Source organism: Kryptolebias marmoratus, linkage group LG1 (genome assembly GCF_001649575.2).
Source record: "Kryptolebias marmoratus isolate JLee-2015 linkage group LG1, ASM164957v2, whole genome shotgun sequence".
In the NCBI taxonomy this organism is placed as follows: domain Eukaryota; kingdom Metazoa; phylum Chordata; class Actinopteri; order Cyprinodontiformes; family Rivulidae; genus Kryptolebias; species Kryptolebias marmoratus.
Genome location: NC_051430.1, coordinates 34,560,186 through 34,574,147, shown reverse-complemented (window position 1 = coordinate 34,574,147; position 13,962 = coordinate 34,560,186). Strand labels below are relative to the sequence as shown.

Here is a 13,962-nt window from a genome sequence, read left to right as displayed (position 1 = left end):
ACCCTGACCCTAACCCTGACCCTGACCCTGACCCTGACCCTAACCCTGACCCTTACCCTGACCCTGACCCTGACAATAACCCTTACCAGTACATACCTAACCCTAAACTCAACTCACACCTTAGTCCTAAACCGAACCCCAGGCTTTGGTCCTTACAAGTTATGTTAGGAAAATTGTCCCCACAATGTAGCAAATACAAGTACACACACACACACACACACACACACACACACCCCGACAGGCCGAAACAAATAACAGTGTTTACTTCCCACATGTGAGGCGGATGGAAACGTAGCTGTTGTTTAAAGCCTCGGGTTTCACCTCTGAACACGGCGAGAACAAAACAAACCGACGTCGCTCCCGTTCTCGTGTTCCGCCCCGGCGAGCCGACCCGTTGCCCCCGGCAACACGGGTCCAAGGAGACACACCTCCCGGGGTTAGATCGCCTCTCCTCTTACTCTTCCTACCTGTCATTTCCAGGCAGAAGAAGCTGGAGAAGGCCATGGAGGAGGAGGGTTTACCGGACGAGGAGGTGCGGCGCTCGTCCTCACGCCTTGGGAAGCGAGTTCTTGCTCGGGGTCAGGTGACTCAGCACGTTTTTCTTCTCCGCTTGTTGTAGAAAGTGATGCGGCGCTCGCAGCACGCCCGTAAGGAGACCGAGTTCCTGCGACTCAAGAGGACGCGACTCGGCTTGGACGACTTCGAGTCTCTCAAAGTTATCGGACGAGGCGCTTTCGGAGAGGTATAATTTGTATTTAACACACAAATTTAAAAAAAAATTACAAAACAATTACAATCAAGCAGGGGTGGATCAAGCGTACTGTGTTTGAAATATCTCACATTGTTTCTTGTGGGGCAAATCTCAAAAAATTGACAGTCCACACAACACTGCAGGGACCCAATTTTTGACCTAAAAGTTAAATAAACAGGTATTTTTTACCAGCCAAGAACGCCGCGACTGTCCGGTTGTTTACTAGCAGAAATGGAAGAAGAAGTCTTTTTTAAACACAAAGAAATAATGGAAGACTTCACGGAACTAATGGATATACAAGCATAGCAGTATGAACCTGAACCGACGGCTGGATCTCCGGAATCAGATCAGAAAACTCTTCGGATTCTAATGATCACCAGGATCATCATGGCCGACAAAACAACCCATGTGGTGAGAACCGATTAGGCCCAGATCGTTGTCATGACATCAGTACACAACACTGCAAATCAACATAAAGTCGGCAGGAGAGAGCTAATGATGCTAACGATGCTAACTTGTAACCAACATGACTGCGCCTCAGAGTAGCGTTTATAAAACTAATCACCAGCAGCTTCAGACTGTAACATTTGTTTAATCACACATGGATTGTTTATATTTTTTCATAAATAATAAACTGATCTCAGGCTGTCGGCCTGTAAGCAGCTCGGACCTTTTTAACAACAGCGCGCGTTCACGTCACGTTTAAAGTAAAACTTCCTGTTTCTCCTCCTCCTTTTCTACGGAGATGTCCTCCTCTCCATTTCACCTTCTTTTAAAATTAAAAACAATTAGGACTGCTCGTGGTTTTTTTGGGTGTAAAGTTAGCCCGCTGCATTAACAAGGGTCGGAGCGTTGCTTCTCGTTGAAGTGGTCCGAACCCAGGAGCTTATGGATCCAAATCTAAAGAAGGGTTTTATGTTTTGAGAATGCCAAAAACTGAAACTCCAGTGGTATTTTCTGGCTGTTTCGAATGATTAATTCCAGTGAATTACAGCTCATGTTCCTTAGAATTACCAAGAAAACAAAAAAAAAAGAAAAAAATGTTCTTGTGTGTCTCGATTGTTTTGTCCATCAGGTTCGTTTGGTTCAGAAAAAGGACACTGGCCACATTTATGCCATGAAGATTTTAAGGAAAGCGGACATGCTGGAGAAAGAGCAGGTAACGGATCCGGAAGGTTCCCCCCCCTCCTAACCCGACCACTGGTGCACCTGTGACCTGAGAGTCCCCCTTCTGTCCCCTCCCCCCCCGCAGGTCGCTCACATCCGAGCGGAGAGGGACATCCTGGTGGAGGCGGACAGCGCCTGGGTGGTGAAGATGTTCTACAGCTTCCAGGACAAGCGGAACCTCTACCTCATCATGGAGTTCCTGCCTGGAGGTCGGCGCCGATGCAGGGACAGGAAGCACCCGACGCCCGCCGAGGTTCTAACCTCTGGACCCTTGTTTCGCAGGCGACATGATGACGCTGCTGATGAAGAAGGACACCCTGTCCGAAGAGGCCACGCAGTTCTACATCGCCGAGACCGTCCTGGCCATCGACTCCATCCACCAGCTGGGCTTCATCCACCGGGACATTAAACCGGACAACCTGCTGCTGGACTCCAGGGTGAGGACGCAAACACACCACAAATCCACGCAGGCTGATATATATCACCGACTCGTTTCATTTCTCTCGCAGGGTCACGTGAAGCTGTCCGATTTCGGCTTGTGTACGGGCCTAAAAAAGGCTCATCGGACGGAGTTTTACAGGAACCTGACCCACAACCCGCCCAGTGATTTCTGTGAGTCCGACAATCGGCAGCAGCAGTGCAGCTAAACAAGAGCTCGGCTTTTAATTCTTCTGATTCCTTATTTTTTATTTCTTCTAGCTTTTCAGAACATGAACTCAAAAAGGAAAGCAGAGACCTGGAAGAAGAACAGGAGACAGCTGGTACGGTTCCTTTCAGATTGTGGAATAAGAAAGATTTATGTGCAAAAGAAGGAGCTAAATGTTGGAAAACTTCCTGGTTCCAGCAGTAACCTCTGCAGCCTTCATTATCCCGACTGAAACCAGTCCGACTGGTGGCTTTTCCTGGTTTCCTCATGATTTTCATATCTGTGTCATCTGGTAACGTTCCAGGCTTACTCCACGGTGGGAACACCGGACTACATCGCTCCTGAGGTTTTCATGCAGACTGGCTACAACAAGCTGTGTGACTGGTGGTCTCTTGGTGTCATCATGTATGAAATGCTTATAGGTAATAAAACAAACAACAACAACAACAACCCACCTTTATTATTAAAGACAGACAGACATAAAGAGGGCTGGGCCAATGAGACATGAACATAAATAGTTTAATTTGCCATAATTATGTTATTATTGGTCAATTTTATAGGTGAAATAACACATTGAAGTGAAATCAGCCTCAGCTGTTTTTGGCTTCTTATGCTACTTTTAGCTTTTAGCTATCCTTTACCTACGTTTAGTATTTAGCTATACCTTTGTTATTCAAGCTTTTAGCTATTTTTTTCACAGCTTTTTGTTTTAACCTACTATTTTCCTGCAAAATGTTAGCTCAAAGCATCAAAAGATGAGCTAAATGCTAAGGCTACTTTTAACTTTTAGCAACCTAATAACTATAGTTAAAATTCGGCTAGTGTTTTGCTGCTTTTAGCTAGCATTTAGCTACTTTTACATTTTAGCTATTCTTTTGAGTCTTTTAGCTGGTCTTTTGCTGCTTTTAGTTTTTAGCTACCTTTTTTCTGCAAAATGTTAACAGAAGCAAAAGAGTAGCTAAACGCTGAGGCTACCTTTAGCTAGCCTTTTAAGTTTTAGCTAGTGTTTTGTTACTCTTTAGCTATTATTTTGCTTCTTTTAGCATTTAGCTAACAACTATTTTTAGCTAGCCATTAGTTTTTTTCAGTTTGTAGCTTTTCCTTTGGTTTTTGAGCTTTGAGCTATTTTTTTTTGGCTGTTTTTAGTTTTTAGCTACTTTTTTTCTGCAAACTATTAACTGCAGCAAAAGACTAGCTAACCGCTGAGGCTACCTTTAGCTAGCCTTTTGAGACTTTGAAGTTTTAGCTAGTGCTTTGCTTTTTTTAGCGTTTAGCTAACAACTACTTTTAGCTAGCCATTAGTTGTTTTTTTCAGTTTGTAGCTTTTCCTTTGGTATTTGATCTTTTAGCTATTTGTTGCTGCCTTTAGTTAACGTTTTCTACCTGCTTTGAGGTAGCTTTCTGCTACATCAAGCTTTTAGCTGATTTGTAGAGTGAATATCTTTGTACCGTCAGAAGGAATGAACACAGTAACCCTCTGGTAGTTTTTTTTCAGAGGATGTAGATTAGTAGATGTGTAATCCGACCATCTGACACGAATGTAATGACGAGTCAGCGTTTTCAGGTTTGTGACGAAGTACCTGGAGACGTAAAGTTAGCACAGACCTGTTTTTAACCTCAGGCTCTGAACTACGAAGAAACGTGGCAGGCGGAAGAGTCAAGGAACAACACAAGTTTGGGTTTTTAGCTTTCAAGACTAGTTTGATATTACACAATCAGGATTAGAAGATTGTTGGAGCTGAAAACGAGCCTGATGAACGTCACAGTATCATCGGCATAGAGGCGGACGTTAGCATTTAATGATTGTTGTGTAATTAAGTGAAAATAAAATTCTTTTAGCGCTAAACAAGCGTTAGCTTTGAGCATCTGTGTTACAGGCATCGTTGACAGGATTTGTGCTTGTCGAACGTTGCAGGTTACCCCCCCTTCTGTTCGGAGACGCCCCAGGAGACATACAGGAAGGTGATGAACTGGAAGGAAACGCTCGTCTTCCCACCTGAAGTCCCCATCTCAGAGAAGGCCAAAGACTTGATCTTAAGGTGCAACGTGGTCTGTTTTCGGCTGATTCTGTCGCTTCAGATCAGGGAAAGTGTCTGTTACAGACGTTCTCCGTCATTCTCCAAGTTTTGATTCCAAATCTCCCGTTTGTGAATTCAAGGTACTGCACGGATGCGGAGAACCGAATCGGCGCTGTGAGCGTGGACGAGATCAAGAGCCATCAGTTCTTCGAGTCCGTGGACTGGGAGCACATCAGGTTCGGCCGAAAGGACTTTGATTTTTACAGAACGAGGCTTTCCCCCACACGACGAGGGTTAACGTTTCATGTTTCAATGTGCAGGGAGCGGCCGGCGGCCATTTCTATCGAAATCAAAAGTATCGACGACACGTCAAACTTTGACGACTTCCCTGAATCGGACATCCTTCAACCAGGTTCGCCGTATTAAATATTTTATTAAATGTTTTATGTTTTATCAGCATTTTCAGCTCATTCGGGACATCCCTGCCTGGCCTTTTGGTTTTTTGAAAGTGAATCAGAAATATTTCACATTATTTTCATCTTTTCTCTTCAAAATCTTGAAAACCTTTGAAATTTCCTTCAGCACACTTGCTTTAATTTTAGCTTTTAGCTACTGTTTTGATAACTGTCGCTATTAGACACTGTTGTACTCATTTGTAGCTTTATCTTCTGTTTTAGCTAGCTTTTTGTTTTAGCCAACTTTTTGTTGTAGCTAGCCTTTTGTTTTAGCTAGCTTTTAATCTTAGCCTTTAGCTTCTGTTTTGCTAATTTAGGATTTTAGCTACCTTTTTGCCAAGCTAACTTGGCTGTCGTTCTGCTAATTTTAGCTTGTAGCTATTGTTTTGTTAATTTTAGCGCTTAGCTTTTGTTTTGCCTATTTCAGCTTTTAGCTATTGTTTCTGGTTTAGGTTTTTAGCTGCTGTTTTGATAATTTAGGATTTTAGCTACCTTTTTGCCAAGCTAACTTGGCTGTCGTTATGCTAGTTTTAGCTTGTAGCTATAGTTTTGCTGAATTTAGCTCATAGGTTTTAGCCTTTGTCCTTTTTTTTGCCCATATATTAATTGAACTTATCTTTTGTTTGCTAATTACAATTTTTAAGTTTTTTTTTTCCAATTTTCACTTTTAGCCGCTGTTAATTTTAGCCTTTAGCTTCTGTTTTGCTAATTTCTCCTTTTGTTCTGCTCGTATCAACCAGCCAACTCGACGGAGCCTGACTTCAAGTCGAAGGACTGGGTCTTCCTGAACTACACGTACAAACGCTTCGAGGGCCTGACGCAGCGAGGCACCATCCCCACCTACATGAAGGCGGGAAAGGCTTGAAAACCAAAACAGAAAACGACGCGTTGGACGTTTCGGGACACAGGGTCGGGCCGACGTAGCCCCCCAGCTGGTGCTGTCGGCCTCTCAGTCTAACCCTCATCGTAACTTATTTAGGTTCTGCTCCGCCGCCGCGGGAACGCCACGAGCTCGGAGGGTCACGGCGTTTTACCACATTACCTCGGTTATTTGTGTCATTCGTGCCGTTTCTCGCCGTAGCTCTCAGGCCAGCCACTGAATCAACATATCTGCATGTTCAGCAGCATTTCACTTCTGTTTCTGTTTGTTTTTATAAAACTGCTGGACTGAGGCTTGAATCACATTGATGGTTTTTACACTGGGGTCTAAATTAGCTCAGATGCTAACAGAGTTTCCTCTGGAGGAGCGACGGGAACAGGAAGCGCTCACCTGGACACACCTGGGCGCTCAGGAAAGTTCCAGCATGATTTCAAGTTTTTACCGCGAGTTTAAATGAGAGAGACTCAGAAGTTTGAGTTTGTTTAAAAGTAGATAAAGACAAATTTAAATAACCCTCGGCTTCAGATCCTAGGAAGGGATTTCCTGTAGGCCCACCTGGAGATAAAAGTAAAGGTTGGCGACGGGATTTTAACGAGTTTTACACCGAGAGAAGGCGAGTCGGCCTCCGGTGTTTACGTGTGAACGCGTCTTTAAGGAGGCGGTTCGACCGCCGCGCGCATGTAGGGAAACGTTATGAAATGTTAGCTCAAAGCAGCAAAAGACGAGCTAAATGCTAAGGCTACTTTTAACTTTTAGTAAGCTTTTAACCACATTTAAAATTCGGCTAGTGTTTTGCTGCTTTTAGCTATTTTTAAGCTACTTTTACTTTTTAGTTATACCTTTGTTACTCGAGCTGTTAGCATTTGTTTCACATCTTTTTGTTTTAACCTACTGTTTTCCCGCAAAATGTTAGCTCAAAGCAGCAAAAGACGAGCTAAATGCTAAGGCTACTTTTAACTTTTAGCAAGCTTTTAACTACATTTAAAATTCGGCTAGTGTTTTTGCAGCCTTTAGCTAGCATTTAGCTACTTTTACTTTTTATCTACTCTTTTGGTATTTGAGCTTTTTAGCTGGTCTTTTTGCTGCTTTTAGTTTTTAGCTACCTTTTTTCTGCAAAATGTTAACTACAGCAAAAGACCAGCTAAACACCGAGGCTACCTTTAGCTAGCCTTTTGAGACTTTGAAGTTTTAGCTCGTGCTTTGCTTCTTTTAGCGTTTAGCTAACAACTACTTTTAGCTAGCCATTAGTTGTTTTTTTTCAGTTTGTAGCTTTTCCTTTGGTATTTGAGCTTTTAGCTATTTGTTGCTGCTTTAGTTTCTACCTAATAGCTTTGAGTTAGCTTTCTGCTACATCTAGCTTTTAGCTGATTCGTTCAGTTTGATTCCGACTGAACTGACGAGCTAACGACTGGTCGGAGTGAGGCCGAAACCGAAGTGGATTGCTTCCATCTTTAAAAAAAAAACAACAAAAAAACTCTAAAACTTCATGGAAAAGGCTAATTTATGACTCTTTACACGGCGGTCGCTTTCGTGGTCATTTATATTGAAATATTAAATTTTCTTTCCCAGCGCAGGGAGCATCAGCAGCTAGCTGTAGCAGCCTAAAGGAGTACCGTTATATTTCTGCTGAATAAAAACTGACGACGATGAAAACAGCGCCGTGAGATGGGACTGTTTTTCGCTCAGACTAGCCTTTAGCTCATGAATCGGGTCTGAATGAAACTCTTGTTATGATATCATCTCTAAGATTTAAAGCTTCAGGTTTTCCCTTAACGTGTTTGTAGAAAAGGCTACTGCTTTGGTCAGTTTTAATAAACTTTAAGAAAGCTAAGCATAACACTTTGAAAAGATGTATTTAATAAAAGTAAAACTGTAAAAAGCTCTGAAATCATGCTGGAGTCCTGGTAAAACGGGCGAACTTCCTGCGGCTTTTTTTCTCACGCAGTTCAGCCTGCACTCGACATCGTTAGCGCTGCCAAACAAACCGTTCCGTTTCTTTAGTTTTTTTAAAGATTGCTGCGATTTTAACACCGATCAGCCCTTTTTAAGTGAACTAAAAATGCAAAAAGTGCCTTTTTAAGCAGCTCGTAAAACCGTTCAGCCAGGCGCGTAGACATTTCGTTAAAGGTTGATTAATATGGCCCATTCGTATCGGTGTGTGGAGACTTCTAAAGGTTGTAAAACTGTACAAACAAAAGTTTGTTTTATAGGTGAGATAATAAAACAGGAAGCTTTTAACGGACGTCTTCGTTTGGCAATAAAAGATCAGAGGAAGGTGATAAGATGAAGATGTTTTTTTATCGTAATGATTAGCTCGGTTTCTCTCCGACACACATGAAGGAGAGCGCCGCTGTTAGCTCGACCGTTTTTTTTTTTTTGTTTTGGTTGTTGCGTCCGCTCAGAGAGTTACCAAAGAACTCGAATCGTCCCTGAACGGAAACTCTACATGTAGCTGCCGCGTGCTGCACTTAACAGGAAACTACCTTTCTTACAAAGATAAAACACTTCAGTTCGGTGGAATAAGTCGCTCGTTGTGTTTCTGTAGCTGTTCGTCACTCGGGGGGTGTAACGGTAATCGCACCGAACCGCCTCGGTCCGGACGTTCGGCCATAACAGAGAAGAACCAGGAGGAAGACGCTGGTTGATTAAACACAGAAGCTTAAAGACCTGCCCGTTTGTTTCAAATCAGCTGCGTCGAGAAGGGAGGGCGAAGGAAGGTGCATGTACGGCAAGCAGTTCGCTCATATAATCCTAACCCTAACCCTAATCCGAAGGCAGGACGTATCATTATGGCACATCTTGACCGAGCTCTAAACTGATCACCCTTTGACGTAAAAAATGTCAAACTGCCCAGCTGGGACACCTCGTGGGTCGAGGATGATCCCTATTGATTTCAAGGTCATGGAAGCTTAAGTTCACGGTACCAGGGAGCCCTTTGCTAAAACCCTTTTCTGTGCTTTAACTCTGTAACTGTGTGACGTAGGAATGCCGAAACTGCACCGCTGGGACACTTCATGTGAGGAGGATGATCCCTATTGATTTCAAGGTCACGGGGTCAAAGGTTAAGGTCACAGGCGACCGCTTTGAGAAAACTTTGCGTATGCTGTAAGTTGATTTGAAGCAAACACGCCCTGGTTTTCGTTTCTTTTAGGCGTTTTTTTTTGTCGTATTTCCTGAATCTTTTTGTCTGACACGAAAAAAATGTTTTGTTTTCAGTTATTTTTCTTAAATTTTAATCGTGAAATTACCAGCCGACGAATCGCGGCTTGCCGTACGTGACCCCGACGTTTGTTCCTTTTTCCTGTTCCGAGTCGTGACCTTTGCGCCGCGGGCCGTGACTTCAGGTGAAACCGTTACACCCCCCCCCCCACTGTAACGTCGTTAAACTTCGCCACAGCTCGGGTGTCGCCATCCCTGGAATCCTGCGTCGGACTTCTTGTGGTGCTACAAAGGACGGCTGTCGGGTCTCGGCGGTGTGTTTAGTTCACTGTTATACTCTTGTCCATCGCGGCCAATTAGGAAAATACTGACAAAGTGTGCTAACAAGTCGAGCTAATGAGGGTTTTACAGGCAAATGTGTGTATATTTTTTTGTTATTTATGCTGTTTGTGTTTTAAAATGCGTAAACTGGCTTTTTGCTAATGTTCTCTTTTTGTGTAAACTGGACATTGAAGGGAGTTCTCCTGCCTTTGGGCGTTGCACGGTTGTAAACTCAGAGTCACACTCACTGACTCAAAAAGAAGTTCGGCACGCAGACGGGAGCTGGGAAATTAAAGAAACTACGTCTGGGTTGGAACAGCTGGGAGACCTCAGTGCGATGCAGAGTCAGGAGTAAGGAGAAAAAGATGTTTGTTTTTTTTGCGTGCATCGTTTGCAAAACCGTATTCTTGGTCGTGCACATTATTCTGTTGCCTAGCTCCGCCCACATTGTACCCACCCACTGCATTGCTTCCTATGCTTTCTCAATGGCATCCCCTATTGTTATTCACCTCGAAACAGGTCCCTGGACAATATATTTTCATTCTTTGGTCGATTTTAATGTTGCCTGAACCGAAGAGCGAGCAGCTCAGCCACAAGATGTGTGCTAATACTTTTATTGCCGATCAAGTTTCCATTTTTTTACCAAAAAAAACCCATTGAATAATATAGAGAATGCTCCAAATCCTATTAAAACTGTACTCTTTTTAAAATATCTCATGAATCACTGGATTAAATTTATTGAAAGGCTCACAAAGTACGTATTGGAGGTTCCTCTATGACTGGTTAGGCATTTGGGTCAACTCGATTCAAAATGGCCCCCATAGCTAATGGAAACAGAGTTATGCTCAGTCATTTTTCAAGATGTTGAGCTAAGATCTGGTGCGGTAGTAGCTGATTGTAACCTCAAGCTGTACTCCTAGTTTGAAATTCAAAATGGCTGCCACAGCTAATGCAAATATAAGTCAGTTGTTAGGATTTGGTCTGGTAGTAGCTGACACTATCCTCCAGCAATGCGCTTAATATGAAAAGAGCAATAACTCAGTAGTTGCCCGGTTGCAGCCTAGTGAGATGCTTTTTTGTTTTTGCTCTAGCAACTGCCTGATAACACCGGTTCCAACCACATTACGTCCTTTCAGGGGGCCTAATTTTGTTTTTTTCCCCCCTCCTTACACACATAAGCGTACAAGATGACTTGAAATCCACAAATGTGTCACTTTATCAGAAGGGGTTAATATTTACTGGAACCGTGATTTCCCAGGAAAACGTGTTCTCCTTCACCCGGCGAGACAAATCACTGGTGACGGACCAAACCAGCTTACTGCCTGCGTGGCAGCTTGGATGTCAGGGTTTCTGGAAAAAAAAACAATAAGTCTTCGATCATCAGACGAAGGAATCGCATCTAATTTGGGAAATGCTCTGTAATCCCCCCCCACAGTGCAGGACTTGTTGTGAGCAGCTTGTGTGTACATACTGCTGTAGGAGCGGAGCAAATGTTCATTAATATATTCATTCATGTTGGTGAGCTTTTATGTTCAAGCGCTCAAAAATAATAAAAATTAAACACCGAGAGGCAGATTATTGTCCAGATTATTTTATTTATCGCCGTGTGTGCGTGTTTGTAATATATACACCGTGAAACATCTTATTTTATTTAAAAATTCAACATTTTTACATCGTTTTTTTTAAAAAAAAAAAGAAAATATAATGAGGTTCAGACAAAACAAACAGATGAAAACTAAGAATCAACAACAGAAAGGTAAGTCTGTTATTTATTGTCAAAACAAAGTTGATCTTATGGAGGAGGAGGTGCAGTGAGTCATGCTGGCCACCAGAGGGAGCTCTGACTTCACTTGTGTGAAGGAGCGTTAAGAGTTTGATGCTTCCGTTTCAACAAAACAAAACACACACACACACACACACACATATATATATATATATATATATATATATATATATATATATATATATATATATATATATAAGTCATTGTTTCCCCCAGAAAAGAGGCTAAGCCCGGTGGTAGGTTCACCAGCCGACTGATTTAGTAAAAAAAAAGAATAAAGTTGACAGTAAAGTTGAAAATATGGCTATTTATTATGTGATATTGTAATTTATTTGTGCCAAATATTTACACAACTACAGTTTTACAAAAAGGCACTTTTGAAAAACATTTTTAAACAAAAATACAACTAAAATAAATTAGGTGCAAATTGATTGCATCTAATTTGAATCCTAATTTAAGTCACATTTACATATAAATTAAACTATCCTAAATGAAAAAGTGCAAACAAAGCACCAACACATGCATGTAGGTTTGGACTTTAACTGGCCCATTCCGACCCGTGAAAAGGCTTTGATCTGACCCATTCCGTTGTAGAACTGGCCGGATGTCTTGGGTCTTCTGCAGCCTCTAACAGGTTTAGCTCCACCTGTCCTCCTGTCCTCCCGACCAGCTTCCCTGTCCCCGCACAGCATGACGCTGCCGCCACCATGTTCCACAGTGGGGCTGGCGTGTTAGCGTTCTGACACACGTAGCGGTTTTGCATTCAGGCCAGAAAGTTCAGTGTTTGACTGATGTTTGGAGAACAGCTTCCTCCTCATGTTTGCTGTGTCCCTACAAACTGCAAACAGGACCGCTGTCTGCTCCCCTCCTCCTAAAAGGCCAGATTCATGGAGTTGTCCTGGTGATGGACTGAACAGAGCTCCGTCAGATGTTGTTTTAGAACCTAACCCTGCTTCTCTACAGGGTCTCAGATTTAGGCCTTAAATATGCTCTTCAGATAGATTCATTTAAATGCGTGTGTCCGTTTATTCATCGCTTCCTGTCGGGTTTTTTACGTGCTGTTAATGTTCAGATGTTGGATTCTTGTCCCACACTGGCCTGCTGAGTTCCTTGGTCTTCATGATGCCATTCGATCACCTTCGCAGAGCAGCTGGATTAATACTCTTTATTTTATTTAGCTTCTATGAGGTGGATTGATGCACTCGCTACTTTCCCCTCTGAATGTGAACTCGGTCTCCGTGTCTCGGTGCGAGGACAGTCGTCCCCCACTCCTCCATCATGTGAGATCTACTTAACCGGGTTTCTCGTAATCCCTTACCCCGTTAAGGAAACCAGGTTTCTGGCTGACCCCAGGGAATCAGGTTACCGCAGGTCGTGACCTCACCTGGCGGAGAAAACAACAGTCATCGAAGCAACACCTTGGACCTGTGAAAACACGCATTTTCTTGATCTGTGACCATTAAGAGGCATTCTATAAATAAATGTATATTCTAAAACAAAATGGGCCAATTAGAAGCCGATTCAGTGAAGTTAATTATATCTCTGTTTTCTGTCCAACTCTGGGCCGCTGCAGCCCCACAAACGGGTTAACGAGCCGGCCGCCGTCACGTGACCGTCAAGTTATATAATATATAGGTCAACACGTTCCATGCTGGCACGTGCAGCCTCCTTTCTTACGTAAAGTCTCGTGCAAAGGTCTCGAATTACACTATGTAGGTGAGGGCCGAAGATCGTCAATCTAAGCGAAGACGCTTCACTCTGCGTGTCGGACTTTCACACCACTTTTGACAACAACAGAATATAGTATTGAAAAGTAAAAGTTCAAGTGCTTTTTATGTATTTTTTAAAATTTTCTTTTCAAACGAGGGAGAAGCTGGTTAAAATGACAATCTGATCGGTAAAAAGTCTCACCTAAATTCCTCAGATTTGACTCATCCCGCTGTTGTTTTATTTTATTTTCTGTTTTTTTTTTTTTTCACAAACTACTTCTGCACATTTTGAGTTTTAGCCATTCCCATCCCAAAGTGTTCACCTCATCCAGGAGACGGATGCCATGGCTTTGGAGTTTTGTAACCCTGATACTTTTAGGAATTTTTAAAGTTTATTTGCACTAAAACTGCATCAATTCCTTCAAAAACACTGATATTTTTAAAATCTGCTTCAGCAAACTTATTTTCTTATCTTCTTATGCTACTTTTAACTCTTAGACATCCTAAAACAATAGAATGAGAACATCTTTTGGAGATGAGACACTAGTTTGGTATTAAAGTAACTCTGATGAACTACAACTCAAAAGCAATCACTGATTTTTATTAGCTGACATTCAGTATTTTTTTTAATTATCATTATTTTCGTCAGTTTCAAGTCTTTTCATTGACATTCGCGGGTCTTTCTGTCTTTCATGAAAGGGCACAAACATGTAAGTCAGTGTCCGTATGCGCTAAAATATTATTAAGAGTAAAAGAGTCTGAAAAACACACGGAGTGAGACCTCGTTTCGTTCGCCGGTGGTCGAAAAGGAGAAATCATTCAGAGGATCTTTGATGAGCTTCGGGCGCTTTATTCAGGTCACCTAAACATGTGTGTGTGTGTGTGTGTGTGTGTGTGTGGGGGGGGGGTCTGTTTTGTATGAATGAAACATTTAATAAACTACCTGTAGTATCACCAAACCACGTGATGGTGTCTCTTATAAACATAAAACGGTAAAATTTCCTCTACTATCAGATTTTTCTTCGAAGTGACTGAATGTAAGCACAGTCCGAACCCCCCCCCCCACCCCCACC

At 42.5% G+C, this 13,962-nt stretch overlaps 2 protein-coding genes across 4 annotated transcripts in view; both read left to right on the top strand.

Moving 5' to 3' along the window:
- Window positions 1-10,970, top strand: part of LOC108244993 (serine/threonine-protein kinase 38-like) — a 21,005-nt gene extending 10,035 nt beyond the window's left edge. For both annotated transcript variants that reach the window (XM_025009455.2, XM_037980059.1), the window contains exons 3-14: window positions 481-532; window positions 620-742; window positions 1,827-1,910; window positions 2,004-2,127; window positions 2,201-2,355; window positions 2,428-2,530; window positions 2,618-2,679; window positions 2,869-2,986; window positions 4,480-4,603; window positions 4,723-4,818; window positions 4,903-4,994; window positions 5,778-10,970. In XM_025009455.2, the coding sequence (XP_024865223.1) occupies window positions 481-532; window positions 620-742; window positions 1,827-1,910; window positions 2,004-2,127; window positions 2,201-2,355; window positions 2,428-2,530; window positions 2,618-2,679; window positions 2,869-2,986; window positions 4,480-4,603; window positions 4,723-4,818; window positions 4,903-4,994; window positions 5,778-5,902 (1,258 nt within the window). In that variant the 3' untranslated portion in view covers window positions 5,903-10,970. The remainder of the gene's footprint in view (window positions 1-480; window positions 533-619; window positions 743-1,826; window positions 1,911-2,003; window positions 2,128-2,200; window positions 2,356-2,427; window positions 2,531-2,617; window positions 2,680-2,868; window positions 2,987-4,479; window positions 4,604-4,722; window positions 4,819-4,902; window positions 4,995-5,777) is intronic.
- The window catches only part of gas2l3 (growth arrest-specific 2 like 3), a gene marked incomplete at its 3' end in the record, with an annotated part of 139,261 nt that overhangs the window by 55,863 nt on the left and 69,436 nt on the right, over window positions 1-13,962 (top strand).